This window comes from Anser cygnoides, chromosome 10 (assembly GCF_040182565.1).
Source record: "Anser cygnoides isolate HZ-2024a breed goose chromosome 10, Taihu_goose_T2T_genome, whole genome shotgun sequence".
Classification (NCBI taxonomy): Eukaryota; Metazoa; Chordata; class Aves; order Anseriformes; family Anatidae; genus Anser; species Anser cygnoides.
In genome coordinates, this window is record NC_089882.1 from 8,386,081 (window position 1) to 8,413,897 (window position 27,817).

At 44.2% G+C, this 27,817-nt stretch overlaps 1 protein-coding gene and 1 long non-coding RNA gene across 4 annotated transcripts in view; one reads left to right on the forward strand and one right to left on the reverse strand.

Annotated features, from left to right (window-relative positions):
* On the forward strand, positions 1 to 27,727 carry LOC136791592 (uncharacterized). 2 transcript variants are annotated; one of them, XR_010833879.1, is made up of 4 exons: positions 1 to 320; positions 5,336 to 5,672; positions 5,766 to 8,163; positions 26,165 to 27,727. It is a non-coding gene; the product is annotated as an uncharacterized lncRNA (long non-coding RNA). The 2 variants fall into 2 exon arrangements; XR_010833878.1 differs by lacking the exon at positions 26,165 to 27,727 and having other exon boundaries at positions 5,766 to 15,958.
* The window catches only part of LOC106035426 (monocarboxylate transporter 2-like), a 39,273-nt gene continuing 34,815 nt past the window's right edge, over positions 23,360 to 27,817 (reverse strand). For both annotated transcript variants that reach the window (XM_048072836.2, XM_048072842.2), the window contains one exon: positions 23,360 to 25,846. In XM_048072836.2, coding sequence (XP_047928793.2) covers positions 25,560 to 25,846 — 287 coding nt within the window. In that variant the 3' untranslated portion in view covers positions 23,360 to 25,559. The remainder of the gene's footprint in view (positions 25,847 to 27,817) is intronic.

Genomic DNA, 27,817 nt, shown 5'->3' on the forward strand with positions numbered 1-27,817 from the left:
TCATCCTAATTAATGATTCAGTGCTGAACTTTACTCGTGCAGTGGCAGCAGAAGGGAGCTATTGCCATCTCGACTGATAGGGAGCGAGTCCCAGGAAGGGAGGCAGTGCTTGGGCTGGTACCGAGGGCACCGCCGGCGGGCATTAATGTCCCTTCCAGCACCAGGACATCCGTGCTGCTCTCTGCCCCAGCCCATGCTGATGGAGACCCCCCCATGGAAACCCTCTGCTGTCCCGTGCTTGGGTTTCCAGTTATCAAAGTCCATGAAGGGTGCTCGTACAAAGGTGCTCGCTGCTTACCCTGCCTGCAGTGCCCACCCCGGTGAGTTGGATCACGGAGGGGTGTGGGGGCGCGTGCTATGGGATGACACTGAACGTATCTGGGATGAACTGCACCCAGTTGCTCCTCCTCGAATAGCAAAAATAAGGTGGAGTGAGAGATTTACGGTGATCCCACAGTCTGAAGCTAGGGCACATGCAAAGGGAAAAGCTAAAACCTGTCTCTAGTGGGTGCTCCCACTGAAATTCACATAAAATGGAGCATATTTACTGGGGAGGAGGGTTTCCAGCCTCCTGGATTCCTGATAAGCTGCTGGCTAAGGAGATCCTTCTGGTGGAGATGCAGGACCCAGGAAGGGGAACATTTCAAACCCAGGCTGTGCACGGAGCCTGGGGTCTCCTCTCAGTCCTCTCTGGGGTCCTGGCCCTTCGCGCACGGGGACGGAGCGGCTTGTGCACAAGCCAGGGCGTAATGAAGGGCTGCAGAGCTGAAACTCGCTCTCGCAATAGGAGAATCATAAATCATAATCCTATTATTTAAATGAATTTACCTGCTCTTTAGGGCTGCATTAGTTCTGTATTTCATTTATCTGTGTTTCTAAGGCAAATAATTCACGCTATTTCAGTGCTTTTTTTGCCATAATGTTTTAGCATGTAAATGCTTTGCATTCCTCACAAATGCCAGCAGAAGGACATTGTGTTTTGGTTTTGCTATGGGTGCTTTTTTTATTACGTGCTGACAGGAAACTCTACTAGAAAAGGGTTTCATCATGCCTTGGAGAATAGGAGACACTCGGGCCCTAGACCAGCAAAGCAACAAATCACAGACTTTTTGCTACAGTCCTACTGCCTGGAAGTCAATTAATTAGGTGGTCTTGACGGGCTGAACTTTGTTGACATCAGGGACAGTAGTTTTTTTGTTTTTTTTGGGGGGGAAGTGCTTACAGGAGGAGGTTATCTTGAGTGCAGTTGTAGTGCATGGAAATTTTGCAGAGAACGGGTTTTGCTGTTGCATCGTCAATTTGGACTTAAAGCTTTTGTCAGCTGTTGGTATAATTAACTTAGGGCTGTGCTCACATGATTCCGAATGCAGAATCTGGGCCTTTGCAGCAGCAACTAATTTTCATTCTTGTTGATTTTTAGCCCGGCTGGTGGGAGCTGGGAAATTTTAGCATATGTAATTTGAATTATTTCATGAAACATTTAACAAGGGCCTATTTCATTCTTCACTAAAGCAAGTTGATATAAGAAGGATGATGTTATGGTTAATGTAAATCATAATTATTACCAGGTGCATCACTGAACTGGGAAATTGTGCTAAAAATGTAAGTTTTGCTCCATTTCATATTGAAAAATTACTTTGCAGGCTGACAGCCATTAATCTCCGTTACAGGAATGTTATTCTTTATTTTGGTAAATTACAGAGCTAAGACATAACAAGGCATAAATTATCCGGCCGCAGGAGGCCACTTCACTGAGCTGAGCGGGGCTCGAGCAGTCCCTGCTGGGGACAAGCACCAAGCCCCCTACACCTCCTACACCCCAGGGACACTTCCGCTGCCCATGCAGCCAAGCCCGCAGCAAATTCTCCCCCTGAACCTTGTCTTCTGGACATATCTAACATCGTGGTGGCTGTAACAGCACTCAGCATCTTCACAGCTCCCACGAGGCTGTACCCTGGAGATATTTGTGAGCTGGGTGCTCCTCATCTGGTGGCATTGCCAAATACTCTCTAAAAATATTTTTTTTTCCTCATAAAACAGGGTTTCAGGAAGAGATCCGTTTTAATCCTACAGCTTCATTCCTAAAGCAGGGTGGGATACCAGGTTTCAGTGCCCAGCTCTGCAAGAGGGGATGCAAAGCTCTGTGGCTCTATTCAGCCCCGGGGTGAGTGGCTAACCCAAGACAGAGGCTCGAGATCCTCTGACTTGTACCAGCGATGCTTTCCCAGAAGTGACCAGCTCCCTGTTGAGCCTGGCAGATGGGGAAACCCCATGGCAGGCAGAACTCTGATAGTACTGTGTGCAGTAAGGTCTCTTCTTCTGACAGGTTGGGCACTTGTTGGAAAAAAATATTTATTCTAAAACACCTATACTTCCTCAGTGCAAGGTGCTAAGTTTATGCCATAACATCAGAGGTATAGAGCTGTAGTATTTTTAGTTTTACAGGCAGAAGAGGCAATTAAACCTGAGTTCCCCACTGTTGAATTAATCAACACAAAGGTACAGCACCTTTTCAGTTCTTTGAGCTGATTCTCCGCTGGACTTTTCACGTGTTTCCAGTGAAATAGTTTTGGTCTGTCCTACTGGATTTGCTGTGAATCCAGATTCCAGGCCACTGACTCCATGGGTAGGCGGTAGCATGAAATTCAGATTGCTCTTTACTTTTGGTAAACGACATTGTTCTGCATACAGATGATACCTCCTCTCCTCCTCTCAGCCACTTTGTGCAGCTATTCCAAATCAGTGTAATCCTTGTTACTCTCCACAATTGTGTTTTAAAAGACTTCACACACAAAGCTTAAGGCTAAGCAGGTGAAGCACGCGTGCTCTCTGTGCGTGCCTATATCTCCAATTTTGCTGAAGCTCAGCTCCTTGTACTCAAATCCCAGTCCAAAAGCCCTAAGGGCCTCTCCAAACCTTTATATAGATTGTGCAAGCAATATTTCTCAGAAAACCCTTTATTAAATCCACCCTCACATTAGTTCTGCACACTTCATCTTTTACAACTTCTCGGGCCAGGACGAATGGTTTTGACAATGTAACGGACAGCCAGACCAGAGAAAAGTCTGTCTGCCTTTAGTGGCCATTTCAGTTTTTGTTACGCCACCCTCAGGCTGCCGCAGACAGGGGCTGGAGCAGGCGCATCTGTGTCTTGGCACCTCTGATCTCTTTGCTTGCAAAAAACAATATTGAATGCATTAGAAGTGCGCAGCGAAGCTGAAGTGGAGCCTGCGAAAATGATGATAACAGCAAATGGGAAAACATTTAATTCTGGATGTGCTGGTTGGCTTGACAGGACTGTGAGAATTTTGCCCAACCCAAAACGCGTGCCCTGGTAGCACGGAGTCGGTGGAAGAGACCCGAGGCAGCTGCATCGCCGTGCTTGCGTTCAAAGGAATTGCAGCAACAGATGCAGGTCGTGTTGCACTGTGGGCTTTGCTAGAAGCATGTGAGAGCAATCTTGAGTTGCCTTTTACCTAAGCAAGCAAGAAGTGAAATTAAATACATTTCCCTGAAGCTCAGGGTGACTCAGCCCAAATAATGCTCACGGCCTCATTAGTAACTTACCTGATCAAATCTGATTTGCATAGGGATGCAATTACATGCAGCTATCTTCAAATGATTGCTAAAAAAAATTATTGGCGTATTCCTTAATTTAGCATCTGGTGTATTATTTTATAGAAGGCTTATTTCTCCTGGAAATGCACTGAAGTGAAAGGGGTTTTAGTAGGACCATTACCATTTGATAGCAGGGAATGCTGCTCCACAAACATTTCTCTACGTGCCATTTTCTGGGCTCCTAAAAGAAATGTCGTGTCTCAGCCAGAAAGAACAGATGTGAGAAAATTACAAAATGGTTGCCAAGCATTATGAATTAACTCTGCTGGTCAGATGTTCAACACCCCTGGTTGATTGTGTGCTAATCTAGGAGTGGAGTAAATCAATCATTATCCATGCTCAGGATATCTAGGTGGACCATAGGAAGCCACTTGATTAATACGCACATCCTCACCTAGATGATGGCTAGCTCTGCAATTCGTGGTTGAACTGAAGGCGGAAAGAATTGCTTTTTAATAACCTTGATAATAACCGTTCTGATAGCTCCATTTAGGCATCATTATTGAATAATAGCCTGTGCATGTCATCGAGTCACTCTGACATTAGAACAGAAAATACACAAATACCCTGGTCATGCCACTGAACAAAACAAGAGACAAATCCTCCACTGGGGTAAATTATCAGAGCTGCCTTGGTATTAACGGAGTGGAATAGAATTTCTAAACAGACACCAAACCAAAATGATGCTTAACCGTTTGATGCAGTGCCTATAACAACGATGCTAAAAATAAAAAGATTTGTTTTAAAGCCTTAACTGTCTCCATGCCGGCATTCTGGCATTGCACATCACCTCAGCTCACGTGCCCCGTGGACCTGCGGTGGACTCGAAGCTGCTGCAGGGTGATGCAGACGGATGGACACTGCAGCCAGCAGGGACCTGCGCCTTTGCAGACTGCAGGGGTGTGGGGAGGTGTCGGTGCTGCTGCAGGGTGGCGTTCCGAAATCTTACCTTTCAGCCATTTGTCACAGCTGCTGTTGTGTCATAGGACAGCAAGCCCGGAGAGAATGTGGCTGCACACACCAACAGCGATAAAGCAGAATATTCCTGCAGGACACCTTACGGAGGGAGATGTGCTCCTTACCAGAACACACTACTGCACACTCAGCAGTGCCAGCATAGGTAAAACCACAGGGAATTACATCAGCTGCCTTTTGTCTGATGGCATTCTTCATCTGAGCTTGCTCCCAGCACTGCAATGTCTCTGCTGGTTCAGGGGGGAACAGGAGTGTGTCCAGCATGAAGATGCAGATACAACTTGCGTGGTTAGCATAACCTCAGCCATGCATGGCATGTGAAATATCCATTTCATGGAGGCTTTTGTTTATTTTTTCCTCCATTAAACCAATTACTAGCTAATCATTTTGTACAAAATACCACAATATGACATTATTAGATCTGAGCCGTGCAAACCCTTTATGTATAACAGCCTCGGTTTAATTTCATCTGTAGGATTAACAAACAAATCTAACAGCAAAACTAGCGTTAATGGGAGCAAAAGGAATGCAAATAAATGTCACCCATATTCAATACAGTGTTAAATGATGCAATTTTTATTTAAATATGCAGTTCTGGTGATGTGAACCTAGGAGGAATCTTCATGTTGTATGGTCAGCAAAGAGAAGTAAAATTATACAATCACATTATTGGCTTTTTTTTGGTCAAGTTAACACCCTGTGGTCCCAGTCAATGCCCTTTCCTTCTTTTTTTCTGTTGCAGCTGTATTAAGTGTGGTATCTGCTTTACGTGTGCACCCGTTGCACTCTAGGCACCAGCACTAAGCACTTACTGGCTGGGCACGGAGGTGAGACCTGGGTGAACAGCATTGGACCCGTGAGAGAAGGAGAGAACAAAGAGGGGAAAATCCCTGCTGATTCATGAGCCATCATCTGCGCCGCCTGAGCCTCCTGCTTGGGAATGGCAGCCCACGGCTCTCAGGTCTCCGTACGCCGATGGATGCTCTGTCCTGCTGCAGAGGCTGGGCAACAGATGGCAAACAAAGTCAAGGAGGCGGTGATGGAAAAGGACGATATTCAAATCACTTTACCTCTTCCAGGTGCGTTTAACCAGGACAATCTATAATCTTCCCGATTTAGAAAATGGAAGATATATTTGCTGCAAGTTTTGTCCCCTGACTTGTTCCCTGTAGGTATGCCGTAAAGTGGAAGTGACAAAGCAATGCTGCAGAAAGAGCAGACTTCTTGAAGGAGAATTTGAAAGAGCATTCGCAGGGTAAACATTTCTTATTGTCCTCATTCAGAGAGCTCTGGCTCAGTTAGGGATGTACAGTAACAATTTTTCTTTTGCTTCTAAGTCCTTCACAACTTGCTATAGTCTGGTGCTTTGCAAATGCCAGTGAAAAACTCCCCGCAGAATCAAATCCCAGCCTTGCTAAATCAGAGATGTAAAATGAAAGTTGCGCTATAAATCACAGCTTGCTTTCATAGCTCCATTCAGATGTGAAGAATATGTTGGAGCCCCTATATTAAGCAATAGAGCTATGCTGAACAGCTCCAATTCTGCATCAGCTGCCAAAATAAAAAATAAAAAAAAAATTATCCTAAGTCTTTGCATAAAGAAAAACTGATACTGATTCCCAGCTGGCTTTTCCCCTCACATCTATGACTTAGAGCAGAAAGGAATATTTTGAGCTGACAAGCCAGTTATCCATCAATTAGCTGATGGATGTGCTCAGTGCCATACATCGTGCAGCCAAAGAAATGGTCACAGTCCTGGAAATGTGAGTTTACACTGTCCTGCCCTCGTTATTCTAAGTGGGCGTGAGGAGTCATCCAGGGGTAGGTACAAATTTTGGTAAATAAAGTCCCCCCAGGCTTCTCTCAGTTATTATTGTGTTGGTTTTGAGGTGTTGGTAGAAGATGTGCAACCCTGAAAGACAAGAGCATGACAGGAGAGGGAGAAGTCTTGGGTTTCATCCCAAATCTCCAGCATGGCCATGGGCACACCCCTGGGTCTGTGCCTCTGTTTTCTTTCCCTTTCTGCAGCAGTGGCAGTGCATCCTGACAGGGCACACAGGAGCTCAGGGGAATCTCCTGAGTTTCTCCCTCTGATGGGTGCTTGGAAGCACTCCTTGAATCTAACCACAAGGTAGCAGAGAAACAACTGCCTGGTGGCTTACTGGGGAGTGTTAATGAGGGCACTGCAGACAAGTGGAGGAGTCTCTGACAAAGTTCAAGTGGGATGTTGTTTTCTGCTGGAGAGGAGAGTAATTTTTATCTGAAGAGCAATGCAGGTAGGAGAGGATTTGAAGTATGAGCGTGCCTGATTTCCTGGGCTGAGCACAGTCCACTGTGGGCATTCGCTGTCCTGCAAGCATTTGTGCTCAGACCTCATTGCCACCTCAGTGTGACAGCTCTGAAATGCTTTTGGTCAGGAGGGTAGAGGACCCCCAGATCTGCTAAGACTGGCTTCATAGGGCTTCATGAAAGCAAAACAGGTAGGAAATGTGCAACACCTGGAGGATGAAAGCAGGGACGAGAGGAGCTCCTGTACCTGCAGGATCTGCTCCTCCTTTTCCACTGTGGTGTGATGTAAAGAAAATGCAACATAGGGTGCTGAGGATGAATAATTTAGGGGGAAACAAGGAGCATAAAATCAGTGAGCTGTGTATATATAGCCAAGACAGTGACTCAAAGCTGTGTCTGTGCATCATTTTCAAGGCAATATTGCCTTGTAAACTCTTATCTCCAGATGTTAATGCTTAATGGGAGCAAAGCTGGAGCTTGGCTTCCTCAACAGTTTGTACAATAGCAGCCTCATGCTCCCATCACCCCTCCATTGTTTTTAGCACATAAAATGCAAAATTGCAGTTGCCTCGCTTTATTCTTCTCCTGTGCCCTCTTCTCATTTAAAAGAGTCATCACCCCCAAAAAACATTAAGCAATGCTTTTTTTGTTGTTCTTATTATGGGAATCTGCAGTTTTACTGCAATGGGCAACAGTTCTCAGAGACCTGAGCTAGCCTCTGACTCTACGCCAGTTCTCTATGGTTCCAAATTATCGATCCACTTGGACAACCAGAGGCCAGATCCATACCTGGCAGAAGCTCTGCAACTGCTCAGCACACACCGAGGCTGCTGTGGTGCTTGCTGGCTATCCTCAGGTCCACGCCTGCTGTCCTGCTGCTGCAGGAGCAACAGAGAACTGTCCTGCAAGAAGATTGCTGTTGTTACAGCTAATTTTGCATGCAACCAGCTGCACAAATGGAAAACCCCCTTTTTATTTCTGCGTTTCTATTTTCAATGAGGATTTTCAGGTTTCAATGAGAGACGAGCACCGGTGTGTAGAAATGCCTCTAATCTAGCCCTACCAGGAGGAGTGCCTGAAGTTCCCTCCCTCATTACTTTGTGTGCACCTGGGAGAAAATTACCTCTCCCTGCTGGTGGCAGCTGCTGAATTGGAGAGGAGGAGGATTAATAAAAAGAAGTACACGAGAAATTAGGAGGGGATGGACAGAGCTGTGTAGCATTCAGTGGAAATGATTCAGAATCGATCCACATCCCTCAGCTTTGGGAAGAGCAGAAGCAGGTAATCAGTTAATGCACCTTTCCTCTGCGGGGCTGGCGGTAGTGGTGGCAGGAGAGCGGTGGCACGACGGGAGCTGGGTGGCTGGTGGCAGCATGTTGTGTTGCTCATTGCCTGCCAGGAGGGACATCCGCTGTGCCCTGAGCAGGGCAGGGAGCTCCAGCTCCCCTCCTTTGCATTCGGGTTTCCCTTAGGTGAGATCTGCCTTCCCCTGGCTCCTCTGGTGAAGAGGATGGTGCTGGAGACACAGAGCAAGGCACATCTGGAGCAGCGCTACAGGGGATGGTGGTGTCATGCCACGTGGCTCTGACCTTTTCAATATTCCATATTTTCATGGACTGGCCATTTCTCGTCTTTTCCAGGCTGCAAACAAGGAAGCAGTGAAATAGGTGGCCAAAATACACACTGAGTTATGTAGGCGAAGGCAAATTTATATTGAATTTATGAGAGATAGAAGTTTGCTACCTCGTTCCACCCATAAAAATTATAAAGAGAACAGAAAGTGACATAAAATCAATCCATTTCCATGACAAAGCTCATTATGAGCAGAGAAAATATAGTCCCATATTAACTTGTTCTCATTACTGTTCTAAGATTTATCATGTCAGGTGCAATGTGCAAGGGAGGAAAGGAAAACATTCCCTGCCCTTACCTTAAAAAAGCAAACAGATGAATAAGCCAAATTACCCTCATGATGTTCAGCAAGCATGTATTTCCCGAGCCTCAGAAGGGGCAGGATTAGCTCAGAAGGTGTGACTTGGAGGAGATCATCCAGGCTGGATGCTCTGGGGCCAGAGCAGGTCGCTGTGCCCGTGCTGCTGCCACCAGCCCGGCTCTGCCCCAGGTGCCCAGGAGAAGCAGCACGCCGGGGGGCGACGCTACTCAAAGACTTGACAAGGTGTAGGAAACCACTCTGAGTCTATAACATCATATCTTGTCTAAAGGAAGTGTGTCACGGCAGTTAAGATACATGTTTTTTTTTAATACCTGTGAACAGGTAACATTAAAGCAGATCATGTGTTTCAGTTTATGCTCTATGGCATTTATCCTAAAAAGCTCATTGAACATGGCCGTTACCTGTTTCCTGGCAATTCATTGTAAATGTAGAAGTTAAGAAGCACAACTTGGAGTAGGGAACTTGGATGATGAAAAAACAAGAGCAGACCTGAGGGGTTCGGAGCCAGGCAAGGGAATTGCCGTGCTCAGGCCAGCCCAGTTCAGCTGTTTTGGCTGACCGTGGTATTTTACCTGCAGGTCTCATTCTCAACTCAGCTTCACCAGAGCAACAAGTCCTAGGAGAGAGGATTTTGCAGACAGACTCATGGCTGCATTTTCAGGGCAAGCCCACAGCTCCGGCTGTGCGGGGCCACTCGGGACTCTGCTCTCATCCTCGCCTGCATTGCTCCCCCCGCACTGCCGAGCAGATGTGCTTCATTTTGGAGCTGACATCTGGTGCTGTCAGAGTACATAACTGGTGCTGATTTGCAATGCAAGCTGAGTACTCTGACCTTTTTGGTGCATTCATAAGAGATGATAGTCTGTGTGCGTTATATAGATAAACTAGTCAGCGTGTGGTGTGTGCATTTGTTTGCAAGGGTGACAAGGAAAGAGTAAATACACGGAGAGAAGCCTGCCAGATTTGGCCAATGCAAAACCTCTCCGGCCTGCTGAACAAGGGATGAGATGATGAATAGAAGGAGGGCATAATGCCCTGATCAACACAGGCATTTCCTCAAGTGAGGATTAAAAATGCTACTTCTCGCTTCACTCAGCCCCTCCTGCCCATGCCAGCATCATTCCCAGCCCTCTCCACCAGCCAGCACAGGAGAACCGTGATGCTTTAATAGGGTGGCTGCCTTCATCCTTCCAAAATCCGGGAGGGCATGGTAAAGTATCACCGTGGCTGGGAGAGTGGGAACCATGCCTGGGATGTCTGTATTTCACAGCACAATTCAATGCCATGAATCCTAACCTCACACCAACTTGAATATGAACTTGTGTATGGGGCACTGCAACACCCTACAGAAAGGGTAAATCCAGTCTGAAAGGAGTCTCCCAGGACAGGCTAGGCTTTCCCGTACGTGGCTCTGGGATTTATACTGTCATTCAGCTGGAATTGCCTGGGAACTTTCCTCAAGAACCCAGCTCAAAATCTTCCAGAGACCTTTAAGACAGAGGACCACAATCTTGCACTTTTTCTGAAAGCGCCATGGGGACAGGCACGAGGTGACATCCTGGGTTCCCAAGCTAATTGTACCACTGGGTCTGCAGCTGCCCAACGGGTAAAACACCTCCCGTGCCTCAGGAACTAAAGCAAAGTTTTCCCCACCACTACCTCCCCAACCGCGTCCTCTGAAGATCTGGCTTTCAGTGATGAGCAGCCTAACAAATCAGTACAATGGCCTGAAGATCAGTGACAAACAGAAGCACATTTCTTACAGGTCTGCACCCTGCAGTTTGATTTCCTGGTAGCCAGGAAGGAGCAGAGTCCAGGGGACATGCGGCTGGGGTGCTGGTAACATCTCTGCCCACGTGGATTTTTCCGTGGCTGATGGTGGGGTGAGGTCCGGATGCATCCCACCCGCGGGGATGGCAGCGCCTGTTTTGTGACGGTCCCAGGAGCTCAGTCCCCTCCAAAGCTGCTCTTCCCTTTTGAAATCAGTGGAGACAGCCGAATGGGTTCAAAAATCACTGGGGGAGAACACGGAGACACACAGCGGTACACGGAGTATGAGTGTGTGAACCTCGCTTGCTTGAGAAACGGGCTAAAAATAATAAAATGCAGAAGCCTTGTTATTATCACAGCTGAACAGTCCTCTCTGACATATTCTATTAAGCCGACTCTGTTTCACTCAGTTTTTGCATTACCGGCTCTCCTTTCTGGGAATGACCTTTTCCACGCCAGGCTTTGTAAAGCTATTGCCATTCTTCATTTAGAAATTTGCTAAAGTGTGTTTGCAGAAACCATAGATTTATTTTTTTTTCTGATGAATCTTCCCTTTTTTGGGAGAAAGGAACAAAGAATTATGCTGCTGACCTTTCTTTGTATTTAACAGGATCTTTTTCCAAGTTGAAAATCACACTGTTGGCTCTAAGTAGGAGTAGTTCTCCCTATTCTGTGTCAGTGTGTTTATTCAAGGGTTTCTTAAGTACATCTCTAATGGTATTTATAGTAAAACATAGTTTGTGGGAGACCTCACTTTCTCATTCCACTTAAAAAATAATTGAGAAACTGAAAGAATATTATTAAAAAATAAATAAAGAGAAAGGGATAGGTTAATAGAGGGAGGTGCTGGGGGATTTGGCGTCCTATATTTTGATGAGACAAACCATCTCATTTGTTAAGCCATATTTCAGTTATTTTGCAGCTTTTGGGGTATAACTCAGGCTGCCCATCTCTCATGCAGCTCTGCTGTCTCCCCAGGGAGCAGGCAGGGAGCGGGGCTCTGGTGTCCCGCGGCGGTGGCTTAATTCAGCATCTTGCTGCTGTGCTGCACTTGTGCTCCGATGGGTGCTCACACCAGCACAGCTCTGCAAGAGACCAGGCGGTAAATAAGATTTAGTCTGACCTCCCCGCTGTATGAAAGGTTTGTTTGATGGCTGCATGTACACAAAATACTCGTTTCATGCAGTCTTACTGCCTGCTCTGGTGGTGTTACTTATTACTTAGGTCATAGGGGCTTTGTTGGCGTAGGATTTTATTTGCTGCATAAAAAAAGCTACCAAACTGTAACCTTTACCACTAAACAAGTTATTCCAGACACTCTGTCACTTGTCCAAGATGTTTTACCCTTGCAATGTAGTACCTAAGCCTTGGTAATAGATAATGTAGTACCTAAGCCTTGGTAATAGATAACCCGCACCTGGTGTGCTGAGCAGTGCCATTCGTTAGTGCTTTGCAATCCCATCCAGCTCATCCAGCAGCTCCTGTCCACCCCAAGCACGTCCCTTTCCCACACCTGCCAAGGCTCTATGAGAGCAAAGCTGTGGGCTGGTGACTTCGGTCCCCTCCGAGACGTCATGTTGTGGGTCTAGCAAGGAGCTTGTGCCCAATTGCCATTTGCTTTCTCCTTTACAACCCGGCTCCTGGGAGTCTCTCCAGTTACATCCTGCATCGTGGCTGTGTCAGCCGTCGCAGGGATTCACTGCTCCTGATGGCTGCACGCAGGGTGGGGAAAGATCACCGTAAATCTCCGCTTCCCATCCCGCCTGGCTACGTCTGTGATGGGTTTTTGTTCGCTCAGCATCTGGCTCACATCTCGCAGCACCGAGCAGACTGAGGCGTCGGGTTCAGCTCTTCAGCCCAGTATTCTGCTTTACCTTGTGCTGCAGCCCTTTGCCATGTAATGATGCCTGCTGATTGCCATGGCTCACTTGCAGAGCAGCTGTTGTGGTGCCAGAACTAACCGAGGGCTGTTTCATAGCCAAGAAGTGGCACTGATAACTCCCCAAAACTTCAGCAGCATGCAGGTGCACAGGAGTATCAGCTCAGCCTGAGCAATCCCGGCTGGCTGGAGACAAATCTCTTTTGTTCGCCCCCCTTTGTTTCATCCAGCAAATAAAAATGAATCCCCCAAGGACCAGAGCATTTAGACTTAGCATATTTTTGTTTGTTCAGAGCACATCAGTCTGTTGTTCTTCCTGGCTAATCAGATATAGCGGAAGCTAAAACAATCTCAGTTTGTTGTTCCATTTTATTCTATACATAATCACTGCTTCTCGTTTGCCTCTAAATAGCTGCATAAATACACATTAAATGCGGTGACATCCCTTTTGGGACTCACTCCAGGGTTTCTTGGTTATTTTCTCTCTTTGAAAGAGATTAGGTTCTCAGATACTGCCATGTTTCCTGCAAAATCCTCCATGGATGTGTGCATGCAGCATTGGATATTATAATGCTGGGGCCATCCTTGTCCCCTGCAGCCACAAGGGTTTGGGGGACACTAAGTGAATGCATAATAATACCATGTGCCCACATACCATGTGTGAAGGCAGAAAACAGCTCTCAGTCTGGGCAGCGATGAAAGGTATTTTGGACCGGTGCTTCTCGCACTGTTCCCTATTCTCTCAGCTTTCTTTCCTCCCAGAGATGAGCTGGAGGAGGAAAATGTTTAGCACCTGAAGAGAGAGGCTTTCAGATTCACCTGTTAGGATGCTTGCAGAGCACCATTTCCAGAGCAGTGCCATCCCACAGTGACCACCACCACTTTGGGGGCTGCCGCATCTGGTAGCTCAGAGCAGGAGGATGATGAGCCCACATCTGTCCTCAGAGTCCCACAGTCACACCTATTTGTTGATTTGGGCTGGAGAACCAGGCTTGCAGCCTCATCACTCTAAGCCAACACATAGACAGGTCTTTGCAGGGTGGCAAAGTGAGAACTGCTATATATTTTTTTCCAGGAGAGATGGTAGTGAACTATAAATATTTATTGCAGATTAACTGTTTCACTTAATAGTGAGGCACGCACCCAAAACAGGCATATCGTGTGAGATGCACTTGCTTATGTAAATATATGGACACTAAAGCATGCAAATTAAAGCTGGAGCTCTTCATTTCAGAAGACAATCCCAGTCATAAATAAAGCACTGGGACAAATCCTGGCGGCGAACGTGGTTCTGCCTGGGACAGATTTATATCTGAGGTCCTGTGACACAGATGAAGTTGGAGCTCAGTTCCTGGCGCATCGCTCCCTTTTGTATTCCGCTTGCTTCCCACATCTCCGCAATAATTTGTCATGGCTGGTTATGTCAGCTCATCATGTCCAATATACTTCCGAGGTGCAAAATGAGAGGCGATTAGTGAAGTTCTGAAATATCCGAAACATGGAAACTATGAGCTAAACTGCAGCATTAAAACCTCAGCAAGAAACTAAGCAGGAGCTGAAACTGCTCTGCTCCAGGGGAAGCAGCTGCTGTGCTGCTCCTTTTGGAGGCCACCATGTGCCACTTTGGCAATGCGGCAGCACGGCATCACTGTCCCCTGGTGCCTCCAGTTAGCACACCAGTAACTGGTGGTGTGGGCACGAATGGAGGATGGATGCCCACCAGCCCTACCCCAAAAGCATGGGACGGCACTGGGCTTGGCATTGCTGCCTCCCGTCTCTGAGAGCAGGCTGGGGTTTGGGACGGGATTGCCCTTGCAGAAAAGCAGAATGTCCTTTTTCTTTGTCTGTTTCTTTCCCCCCTCCCAGATTTGCACATAGCTAAGGAAAATTTGCTACTTAAGGACATAGGGGGAGCACAGCGCTAGTGGGCATATCCAGGTCATAGCTGTGATATAACAGCAGGTAGGAGTATGGGGGGAAAAATGAAGTCTAAAAGATTGTAATAGAGTATTAAAAATTAGCTAAACCAAAGCAAACAGTCTGGGGAAATGGCAGGAGTTTTGCACTTCTGCTGCAGCAAACCCCCCCGAATTTCTCTACAAGGAAATATATCCCCCGCGCTGCCGGCTAATTAATGGCAAAGAAGTAGAAAACGATGGGAGACAGCGCAGGGGAATGTGAAAACGCGCTGCAACGGGCACGCACGTTCAAAAGAAAAATAACTTGCCAGAAAAACCAGCTGCGAAAAGCCGGAGGTCGGGCGGCGAGGGAGCCAAGCACGGCGCCGGGCGCTGCGCTGAAGAGCGGGGCAAGGCTGATCCCTAGCGGCTGCCGCCAGCGCTGCTCCCCCGGCCGGCTCAGAGCAGCACATCCCCGGCCCCTGGGAGAAAAAAATAAAATAAAATAAAATAAAAAAGAGTTTAAATGCTCCTGCTTCTGCTCTGGGAGGCGAGGGGTGTCCTGCAGGGGTGCCACTCCCAGCACCGCAGCTCACAGCAAGGGGGAAATTTGCCCTGATTTTTTTTTTTTTTTATTTTCCTTTTACCTCCGCGTAACGCGTTGAAATGTATTTTATCTTCCTAAGAAGCTATTTGTGAGTTAACACTGCCACTACCGTGGGTTTCACGCGGCAGACCTCTTTCCTGAGCACTGGGCTTTTTAACAAAAATTGTACTAAAAAATTAGAAACACTGATTTTAGATCGTTCTAGATTTTTTAAGATTTCATTGCAAGGGAAAAAAAAAAAACACTAGTTCAGCTCAACTGTTTCTGGTTTACTCTCTTCAATACTTGGTTTCTCTTTATTTTCGCTGAGGTGTCAAATCTTCTTCCTCTTATAACTGTTGAAAGGAGAACACGTGGAAAAAGGAGAGGTTGAGCCAGATGTGAAGCATTTTCCATTTGTTCAAAGTAGGTCTCTTTCCAGTTCTAACAAAAGAAAGAAAAAGAGGTGGCCTTTCATGAATAATGTTTACCGGGCTGTTAAGACACAGAGATAAACACACCATTATTTCTTTGGCAGATAAAGAGTGGTTCTTCTCCAATAGGACAATTAAACTCATTGCTAAGCAAAGCAAGAGCTCCTGCCACCTCCAGAGAGCAAAGCCCTTCTTGCTCGGACGTGCACCAGTCTACAAGCACCTGTCTTACATTTTCTGGGCTCTCAGCTGGGTTTTTTAAGGGGCAGTAGAGAAAATCAGCCTTCTTTTAGACACCGCTGCTAGGAAAGAAAGAGTCCAAAACACATTTCAAAAAGTAGACTATTTTGCCCTTTTACTTGAGTTTAGAGAGTTGTATATACAGACATGCATTCTATATGTATATTCGAAGATGCATGAATGGTTGAGTGACATCCAGAAAATTGTACATAAATATTATTTATTTACATACAAAAATATACAAAATATTCCATATATCAAAATATAATAATCACTCTAATTTCTCACTCATCATCTACTTTTGTCTACACTACCTTCACATTATGAAATTACATTCATCCCTATTATTTGAGTTGTGACTCTATTCTTCTGAGATTTTTATGACAATTTCTTAAATTGCAATAAATAATGTTTACTAAAACGCCTACATGAAAAAAAAATAGTGCTGTATTTAAGTAGTCTTTAAAACTTATACAAATGTTTCAAGAGGACATTCAAGACACATTGAAACCAGTGGAATAAAATAGTTACCTCACCGGGCTGGCATAATTCAGGAGATGTTAGGAAATCTTACAATCAATATAGATTAAAAATGGCCAATACTATGTACTTTGAAGGAATGTGTAACGGTGGAATTTACAGAAGTCCTTTTGCTCGGGGTTGTGATATACACCTAAAGCCACTAATTTGTTCTCAAGCTGCCAGAGAAATTGTGAATATACGACTGTGTTTTTCAGTCACTGTACACATTTGTGTTTTGCTCAATGCTGACAAGTGACTGAACCAGAAACCGCACTTTCGGAGAATCACTTGTGATTATGTATGCTCACATATACTTAATCTAAGGGCTTCCTTTTATTAGCTGATAAAACACGTAGTACTGCTGTGTATTTCGTGTGTTCCATTAGCAATCGTTGCTTAACAACATCTGCTGATGAACATTGCATGTGTCTAGAGACAAAAGCCTACAAACTTCAGAAAATTATTTCATCCATCTCTGTCCTTTGGAACAGACAATGATTTTTATTTTTATTTTTTCCAGATAAGATATTACCTTTCCTCAATTAAAGAAGATATGATTAAGACTACTTCATATTGATCTAGCGCAGTTCATTCAGGAGAGCTTTGCGTATCACATCCTTCCCTACCTGGGTGTTTTTCATTCTGCCATACAGCAGCTAACACCCCATGATCTATTGCCCTGCTGGGTGTCTCAAAACAACAATTAAGAATATTATCGCCAAATCCACAACCACTTAAGGAAAGGTAGAAACACCTCATCAGCACATAGCCATGATGTAGTGAGAAGAAGCCAAGCTGAGGGGAATGAGAATCTGGGGAAAGTGTGGGCTTGTTTTTCCCTTGTTGAGTCCAGCAGTGGTCTAATTGACTGGCTCCTGCTAAATGAGCCCCAACACATTTCTCCAAACAGTGCTTAGCTGCTTACATGGACACCGCGTTTGGATGTCTTTAACATATTTCCATCCCTACTTTTATGTGTTAGGATCAATTTCATGAACTTTGCTAGGTAAGATGATTGCCATCAGCAGGAAGAATGTAGTAAATTAATTATAGATGTATGTTAAATTACTTTCATTACCACCCTCAGTTCTGGGAGGGAATCATGAGAGCAGGATGACTGATGAAATAGTGTTTTTACATATTCCCCTGGTAATGGGTATTTTTACTTGAATGCCAGTGTTGTTTCTCTGTTCAGAGAAGCTGGAAATACACATACAAGAAAGTAGAGGTTCAGATTAAAATTAACCTCTAAATATTGCCAGACAACCGTGGCTAAGGCAGACTCCCTGGAAAACAAGCTGTCTATTCAGGGTCTTCTACGGACATCCCTCAGTGATGTACAGAGGAGAGCTGAGAGCTGAGGGAGGATTCATCTTCTCTACTGTAAGGCACATCCAAATACAAGGGAGAAAGAGCCACTTGCGTTTGGGATGTTCTTCCTACACACCCAAGACATAACAGCCAAAACAAAAGTCAGTGTGTGTGGAAAGTTATTTTCCATATTCACCTTATAACAACCTTGGTGCAGGGTATTTTCCAGGGATTAATGACCAGACCAGTTTAATGGCTCTCTGCTGAACTTCAGGCTATCAACTTTTCACAGCCTATCATTAATCCCTGGAAAATATCTAGGTTCATGATAGATACGGGTGAAAAATAATACACTGTGTGAAGGTAAGTATATTGCTAGTGTTTCATCATGTGCTGGCCCTAACTACTAACTTTAGATACACTTCAGAATATAAGTAAATTAACTACAGCTTAGTTACACTGTAATTACAAAGCTGCTTCTCTGCAATTCTATTTATATAGTGTGTAATTACTATCTCCTCCAGCTGAAAGCTGAAATGATATAATTATCCTTGGTGTTTTATACTGTAATGTACACAATACTGTATATTAAAGTATATCTTTAACAGGTAAGTCAGAGGACAAACATCTACTGTGTAAATTTGTTCAATATATTTCTAGGCATTGCACACATAATCTTTTCTGTTTAAAAAAGAAAAAAAAAAAAAAAAGACCCAACGGTTGATCTGTTTTCCAAAATGCTGAGGTCAGTGAGAGAAGGACACCAGCCTTCTGGATGTCCGGGGTTTTCTAAGCTGTTCCATTGGCAGAAGTCTCCAAATGGAGGCTTTTCTCCTGAGAAGTGGTGTTTCCTCCTCATGGACGTCTGTGTAGGTACCATAACGCAGATGATGTTTGCACTCCGCGTAGGAAAAGCCCCATATGGCTGTAGTCCACCCTCCGAGCAGCAGGGAGGTTTTGCATCTGGTCTTGGTTAATCAGCACGGTCTTCTTTATTAACTTACTGGATGAGATATGAGGATTCATTCGCCTTTCCCCCATCAACCCACTAGCACTTTTGTCAGACAGACTCCTGACAGACTTTCTGGAGAACAACACCTCGTGCAGGAACATTTGTGCTCAGAATTCTTTCCGCATAAGTACCTATATTGCATTCATAACTGAATTTTAGGAGGAATGCTAATAGAGCTTAAGAAAAAAAAAAAAGTCCAAAGGGAAATATGAAACCTGGCTTGGACCCACCCAGCACCACCACAGGGGCTTTGTGGATCCCTCCTGCCCCCAGATTTAAGTGATTTTCCTAGCATCACTGGGGAATGTACCCCCACGTACAAGGCCTCATCTCGTGGATTTTTCCTCCGGACTGTTTGAGCGAGGCTGGGATGTGGGTGCACGCATCTACATGCAAGGTAGGGACTCTCTTGGAAGTCTGAAGCACATCAGAGATTCCCTTCCTCATGCTGCCTCTGCAGGAGCAGGCCAGGCCTGCTGTGGTTTCCATTAGACTTGCAAAAATGCCAAAAAAAAAAAAAATAAATAAAAACAGAACAAAACAAAAACAACTGTAGTCAGCTGGGAAGATAATTAGGCTTGGCAAGTTTGCTCAACAAGCACTTACTATATGTAGTAGTAATGGGTGATGCAGTCTGTGGTTGTTTCACTTAATAATGCATGGATCCTCCTGGATATCCTCAGGATCTCTGTCTGGAGTTGTGTTTGTGATCAGATGGCATAACTAATGGCCGGGGCTGATTACGTGGTGATTAAAAATTACTTAAGGATCTCATCTGTCCATGAAGGGAATGTCAAGGTCTGCAGTACGAGGGAAGTGCTTGTTCCTATTTATTTAATTGCAGTTGTATTAGTGCCTCTGCTGCTAGCAGCAGGCACTGATCGACTCTGCTTTGCACATCAAAGGGAATTCAGGATGCATAAGGAAGCCGATGTGTCTGAGTTCAGTCAGAATTAGACCTGGAAGCTGACAGCTTCGGTGAATGAATATCTTCCCCTCCTCAGAAACTGATGGGTTTGACCAGGAGACATAGAAGCACATTCTCTGTTGGTGTCTATCCAAAACAGCAGTGTTCCCACAGAAAGTGCGAATTTCTTCATGCAACACATTTTGGTGGGACACCTTTGCAGTGAGCAGGCAGAAGTCTAAAACATTCTGGAGACCCTATGGACAGCCTGTGTTTCTCTGCATTTCTCTTCCCATGGATTTAGTCTGGTGTGAAAAATGACCAATTCATGGGCTGGAGAAGTTGCTGGTAAAAAAATGGCCCATCCAGTGGTGACCATGGTGTGAAGATGGGCAATACCAGCCAAGGTGTTCATATCAATAGGTCCAGCAGATGGTTAGTTTTAAAGAGATACAGACTTTGGCCTCTGCATCATCTATGGGCAATTTGCACAACTGTCCTGCATTGAGGGACACCCTCATCCTTTCTAGAGTTGCTTTTTAGTTACCTTTTGGAGCAGTAGCCTTATTTCTATCCCTCCTTAAATCTGCCTGGCATGTGTTCCTTATTAAGTAAGAAGTAAAACAGAGCCACATTCACCAAAAGGCTTTAAATTATATCCCGGCCTGCTGGGACCTCCCCTAACCTTTCCCACAGCATTGGCTGGGACACACTAATTCAGCTAAATGCGAGCTTCTGGTGTGATTTTAATAAGCCTTAAAGGACCCTTTGCTTCCAAAAGACGAACTGAGGCAGCTGGGACAGCCAGCTGCTACAGCCACTTATGGCTAAATATCTGTCACTTGTTTTAAGACAAGTCAAAATGTAAATGCATCTTTTGGACATGGGGAGGGACGGTTATATTTAGAGGGCACAGCCACAAGTGTCTCTGCTGGAGTCTCCATGAGTTGCCCCCTCCCTGAAGCAGGAGGTACAGTGCTGCCCCTCCAAAGCCTTCCCTAGCTGGCTTGTGCTGTAACAAGTGTCTCAGGCTATCCAGCAAAATTTTATCTTGATTTCTGACTAAACGATGATCTACAACTTTCAATTGACTTTGTAGAGTTTCAGAAATGTTGAAATAGGGGAAAACAAGCTTCTAAAAAGTGTGGAAACAGTGCACCGTGACAGCCAAATTCAGCATGAAGTTAGTGTGCCTGAACAAGGTAGTTTGTAACAGATAAAGGAGAGCACTTAGAGGAAGCATTTTCAGTCCAAATTCATTAGTAATGTTGAAGCTGAAGAGATGTAGAATACGTTTCAGAAAGCAGTAACATATAAATAAGTAAATAAAATTTTTAAAGTTGATTTTTCATGTGTCTGTTTTGACTTCATTTTTGGAAAGAGGGGGTACATAATTTTCCCTTGCATAAATGTCCTCTCTAACAGCTTGATGGGCAGGCTAAAATCCATGTGTATGGCTGTAGCATTAAAGATATGTGGGTATCTGAAGCCATGCAGGATTGTGCTTGTCTAAGCATCAAGACGTATACACTGTCAAACATGTGGAGATTCACCCTCTGAAGACAAACCAAGGTTGTGGACACAGATCTCATAGCAGGGTCAAACTTTGGTGGGTGCCTGGTGCTGCAGGACAATGGATTGTACATTTTTTTCAAAAGAAATTACATCATGCCATTACCTGTGATAGCAGGTCCTTGGCCTTGGTGACAAAGAAGATCCCGCTTTCCTATAGGCATTCATTTTTTGATGTCAGAATTTAAATGATCCTCTCCCTAAACACAAACAGAAGCACAGCGATACTTCAGCAAGTGCCAAAGCAGACAGCAGATTGACTCTCTGTTTCTGAGCTGTATTGCCGCTATGGGAAGCTCGGCTGACAGTTATGAATGTCAGTCATCAAAACACTCTCGCACGGTTCTGATAAGTCTAAATAATACTGTTTTATAGTCAATGTCACTGTCACCGTGGAGGGCATGAAAGTTGTCTTTTAAATTCATTCCTCAATGTAATCTGAATGCACCTCTATTGTCTACCAGGCATTTTCAGAACAGAGCCAAATAAATTTGGTGTCAGCTGCCACGGGAACTGTCCTGAATAATCTCATGCTGTCTAACATGATTACACATTTCATACACATATATATGGTAGCTGGTCTAGAGATTTGGGGGAGGGAAGGGGGGTGCTGAACTGACACTTCATTTTTTATCTTTCTTTGCTTGTTTGCTTGCTTGTTATTAACATCGTTACTACCAAGCTACCTCAACTCCACTGTGTTTCCAGATCTCTCTGGCCTCCTCATGTTTTTTGTACTTTCTGGGCATGGTTCACTCTTTTCATTCAATGGAGGCCACTTAAATTTTCTTTATCATTGCACAAGTTGACAATGAACGTTCTTCCCCTTCATGCCTGTGAGCTCTGCTGTGTGATGAACGTGAAGAACTGCCCAGAGTGGCATAAACACACACTGCTCGTGGTTACAAGACTGAAAATTGTGCCTTCCTGAGCTCACTTAACAAGAAAGCCTGGTTTTGTGCTCTGTTCCTTAAGCGCTGGATATGCATATCCTCTTGGCTATCACTTATATATGTATATATAAGTATCCTCTTGGATATCACCCCAATGAAGAAGGTTTTCATTAGTGATATAAAATAAAACTCTCGGGCAGTCTGCATTGCTCCTTTCCAAGAACACAGTGATGCTGTGTGTGGCAAAAAGGCCTGGCACAGCATGTAATGAAATGTCACCTCCTAGTAGCGTGGCACTCCCTCCACCATGACACACAGTCACTGCTTTATCGTCCTTTTAAAAAGGGAGGTAGGAAGGAGAACATCTTCTGCCTCTGTAAATGTTGACATACTGATTTCCTCCTCCATGGCTTTAGGTTTGGAAAGCCAAATACGGGGCGGGAAAAAGTGAAGGGAGCTATAAATTAGAAATGAGTATGTCATGTAAGTCTACACCCAAACTACGGCACTTGACACATACCCCCATTAACACCACTCGTGCTTCACCAGCAGGATGAGGCTGCGGTGGGCGCTGTGTTTCTGCTTGGTCTGTTGGCTTCTTTTGTGGTTGTTGGGAGCGGTGCTTCAGCATCAACACCAGGCTCTTGTAGAGTTCAAGCAACTCTGGGAACAATTTCTAATCACTTCCAATAAGGTCACAAGTTAATGAAATGTAAAAGATGTCTAATAATTGCACTCCAATGAAAGTGTTAGCAACCAGCCTTGCACAGCTGATATCCCCACTGTGCCCCAAGTGCCCAGTACATAAGTTCATGGTATAACACTCGCACCTCTTGACTTGCCTACACAGGTGCTTTCCAGTCTTAACCATGCATGTAAGTATACAGCGTTGTGTCCAATTTACTACTCAGATCACTAAATTAAATGCACAGACAGTGTCTACTCCTTCACAAGATCTTTCTCTAATGGATACTTTATATTGCAACAGTCATTTTTAATAACTGAAAATGTTCTTAGGAAAGTTTGAGATTTTTCCAAGCCTGGATTATAGCTTGAGCCTGCAAGGTATTGAATTCATGGGATTGGTTTAACAAAGCATTTCTGGAGCTACTCATATGCTTAAAAGTACACAGTTATTTGGCATCGTTGCACCGATCAGGGAGATGTGATCTGAAGTTTAACCCCACAGTGAGGACAGGAGGCAGGGTGACAGGGAAAAGGCAGGCCACCCACCCTGAAAAACAGTCTTAATCTCCAAAATTGTATTAAAATAGTCTGGCTTTCTATGTGACAGAAATAGTACCGTAGCCTTAAAGGCAGTACATGTTTCTATGACAAACGGCTTGAGTGGGTTCCTGATGATAGCCCTGGAATAAGAGGCTATGATCAAGAGTCATATTACCACATACATGGAGGCAAGACTAGAAACCCTATAAGGAAAAATTCCTTACCAAATAAAAGGCAGCATTACCCTACAGATCACAATGCACAAATGTCAATTCATTTTTTAGAAGAGTTTTATTAAGTGTAGTAAAGATTCCAGAAAGTGCATTAGAAAATGTTCAGGACCTCTTATCAATGCCTTTCTTACTGAGCAATCATATACATATTTGACAGAAATAAGGAATATTAAAAACACAGCAACATAATGCTAAATATATTGTAAAGGTTTTGGTTTTTAGAAAAATGCAAGATACAACATAAGGCTAAAATTTCAGTCCTACTGATATCAATGGCTAAAGACCATTATTCTTTAGGAGAAAAAAAATACTTCACTGAAAAAGTATTGTACAAGAAAATATAAGTGATTTACCTTTAAGAGTACAGCGTATGTGTGGAAGGATTTTTACAAGTCATTCTTCATAGCATGTATGTAAATTATAATTAAATACAGTTAGGTGACAAAGACATGAAAAAAAGACTTTATCATCTAATCACATTTGGGTGCCACTGAAGAAAAGAAAGGGGATAAGTGGCCTATGGACAGCTGTTAACTTCAGATTTGGGTCATCTGCCTCAAAAATCCTTGTTTTTACCTCGTCATTTGGAGCTAAATCCACAAAAGGCGGATTATTCAACTACATGCCATGCTTAGCACCCATAGCTCTCGGGCAATGGCTGCTTATTTTATTATAAAATATATCAGTGCTTGCTGGCAGAGCCCAGATCTTCTCTGATCAACATTTAGCACAACTGGAGGAGAGGATCCCACACGGCCTGAGCTCCAGCTCTGTATCGTTGACCCGAGGAAACTCTCTTTCATGCAGCAGGATGGCACGAGGCCACCAGGCACAGCAGCGCTAGCACTGGGCGGTGACTAGCTGGGCCCAAACGAGGAGGAGGCAGCCGTGTTTGGATTCCTCCCAGGACGGATGCAACAAAACCAGGAAAAAGAATCACACAAGGTTGTGGCACTAAGGCTGTTTTAAATCACTAAGCCTGAGTAGTACAATGCACCAAGTAGGCAGGCTGCACTGCAGTGAGGGCTGTGGTTTAATGCACACCTCTCCGTGGTGCGTGCTATTTTCTAGCAGTGGGATGCCTGTGCTCAGCTGGCAGGCTTTCAGCTCCCCTCCTCAGCTGCCGATATCTTTCTTCTCATAGGTGGCTGAGGCTCCCAGCTCAGGGCAGTGGATCCCATTGCAGCTGTAGAATGTCTTAGCTTTATTCACAGATGATGCGATGATGACCGTAGCTTCTCCGTGCTTCTCATTCCTTCATTCTTCTTCATTTGTACAATTAATTAGCAGCAACAACACTTACTGCCTCACCAGGGTGTTGTGAAGAAAAAGCATGCTAAAAACTGTAAGGCACTCAGATATTGGTTAATAAGGACTGTGTAACCTCCTAGGGGAAAAAAAAAAAAAAAAAGAATTTTCACGGCTTGAATGCTGCTCGAAGTTTAAGCAGTTTAAGTTTCTGCCCTGCACACTGAAATGACCTGGAAGAAGGACTCCTGCAGCATGACGGCCTTGTGTTGCCCTCCTGCATAATGCCACCTCTCTCAAGGCATTTTGCTAGGTGCAGAGGTCCCTGAGAAAGTCCATGGTCGAGTCACGAGGAGCCACCCCAAGTCAGCTCCTTCTTAGCACACTCCAGCCACAAGGACAGGTTTCCTTGCTGCCAGCACAGACATGTACTGCCCTCATTCTGCTCAGGTGGCTCTAGCTCACCTCTTTAAGATGAGCATAAGGCCTATTCTGCTTTTCCATGAGACAGAGGTGGCAATCACAACGCAGCTGCCCATGGAAGGCAGCACCAAATCCCTGGGATAATTCTGATACTGCAGTCAAAGAGAGTCTAAGCATTTGGATTGCGTGGTGAAAAGACCCAGCCACCACAATGCTCAGTGTAAAGCCCGTTCAAGCTGGTGGAAGGGCTCTGCACTAACCCTGATGGCCATTGGTCTTTTCACTGCATAGAGCTGTAGTACTTGGAGTAAGAGTGGGGTGATGGTTACATTTTTATACAACCCCTCTGGGAAATGGGAAACATCTGAAGAAAAATGGTTCGGATCCTTTGGTACGTGAATGGATACTGCACTGTGTCCCAGTTTCATTTCTAGTCTTCTCCTAAGACAAAGAAGAGGATGCACATGACAGAGCATAGGGCAAAAATTAAAAACCTAGTGTGATTTCACAGCTAGTGCCAACTTAAGCAACGCAGAAGTAATTTCCTGTTCAGCCCACGAGAACAGATTTAAACTTCATTTGTGCCATTCACTTCCTTCTTTAGTCTTTCTTGTTCCTCTCTCAGAGGTTCCAGCTCAGGTCCATCCTGTACAGTATCTTTGTTCAAGTTATTTCTGCCTTCACTTTCTGTCCTTACAGATTTAGGGTCCTCTTCTTTTGCTTTTCTCTTCTCCTTGGCAAGCATGCGGTAATTATAGTAATTCATGATGAACAGGAATGTTCCTGCCAGGACCATCACAGCTCCACATTTAATGAACATATATTTATAGTCCCCAAAGGTATCGATAAGTGTTCCTGTAAAAGATACATTAAAAAAAAAAAAAAAGAAAGAAAGAGAGACGATGAAGACAAGGATATTTTGAGTTCCTAACTATAAAGGGACACCCTCGTGGCTGTAGGATAAAATAAAACATTCTCTGTTCTTCTGATCTCTTCCACAAATGCTCTGATCCTGCAAATACTTCACACATGCTCCACTTTACAGCCTGTGGGTAGTTAACATCGATGTAGGTAACACTACCTAAAATTTGTACAGTAAAATGGAAAGGGACAGAGAATCTATATTGTAAAGTGCAGGCTTTTCAGGCACATCTTTTTTTTTTTTTCATGCAGAAACTAAGTCCTCTGATCATGGAGTCCACAGACAGTCCTTCAGTTGCCTTCAGTGATCCAGTACAAAAGGACATCCTTTCAACTCGGTAGTCCAGAGGCTGCCAACAAAAGGGGCAGCTTTCGGGAAGAGGTTTGTGAGATGGCACGTGGCCAGACTCCTGACAGAGGGCCACCAATTTATTCCACCACGGGTCATTCACCAGCATCAGAAGGGACCCAGCTTTTGGCCATGGCTGCCCTTTCTGCATTTATACCTGTGGTCTGAATATGAAAGGGCGCTGTGTGGAACTGGAAAATATTAGTACCCGGGAAAGCAAAGATGATGCTGTCAGTGTCAGATAATTTCAATGCCAAGACAAATGTGACAGGTTCCTCTCAAAGGTTAATGCCTCTGCTACGGAGTAACAGAGTAATTGAAGAGAGGCGGCTTAATTGAAATGTCACTGTTCTCCATTATGTCAAAATGTAATGCAAATCTTGTTGGGATTATGATCCTGAGCATTAATTCCCATTTACTGGAGCATCACGGACCATTCTTAACATCCCAGATCCTAATTAAAGTAAGACCCACTCCTAACCTGGCCTCCATTGTACAGACAGTCCTCCTTGAAACTGGCCCATCATCCATTACCTCTCTGACTTTTTGGAATATGTTTTCCTCCTTAAAATGAGGGACCTTTAATTACTTCCTGACTGACCCTTAATGTTGAAAAGCTGATGATTAATTATCCTACTGTATTACACTAACAAGGGATTTTATGGCCACCAAATAGATTTCCTGATCACAGAAAAAATAACTTTTAACTGGTTTTGGTCACTGTTTCTTCCTGAATCATTCCTACATATCTTCGTACATCATTTTCGATGTACTGTTTTTCATGTTACTGGTGAAACATCAGCCAAATGCTAATTGCAATGTTTTTTTCCCTTTCTGCTAATCAGGATGACCTAGAGGTCTCCTAAATAGGTTTCAATGAGAGTTTTAATGAGTAGAGTATTGGAAAATTCAACAGTAGGATAGTCTCGCCTCTTTTCCTTTGAGAATAAGATAAAGTCATAAAACACACTGGGAACAATTTACTTAGTTCATTAAAGCAGAACCCTGCAGTAGGTTATTAAAATGCCGAAGAACCAATAAATTTGCTGCTTATTAAAATAGTGGGGAAAACCCTACAAAATTAATATTACTGATTATTACATGGAACTCTTTTGGCCTCATTAGCAGTCTCTGGTCATTAAGTTAATCTTCCACGTAGAAAATTATATAACTCAGAAAGCGGTCATTTTTAAATTGTATTCCTTTTGTTTGTCATTAATTAAATAATGAATCTCTAAGAAGCAAGAGGATACAGCTGCTTCTGTCACACTGCATGAACTACATGGTAATATGAAGAATTGGATGGCTCTGCAAGATGTGTCATACAAAGTACTAGCCAGCTCTCACTTTCAAATCCAGGAAATAATAGGATTAAACTACTTTCTTTCTGTACCTTCTTCTAATTTATTATGATATTGTCATACTCAAAAGAATTAGCAGAACTTAACTTTATATATCCAAATATATCCAAATGCATACAGAACACAGAACCTAATTAAATATTTTAGTTGTACTGCACTCTTAAGGGTGACCAGTTTCCAAGCCAGTTATTCTAG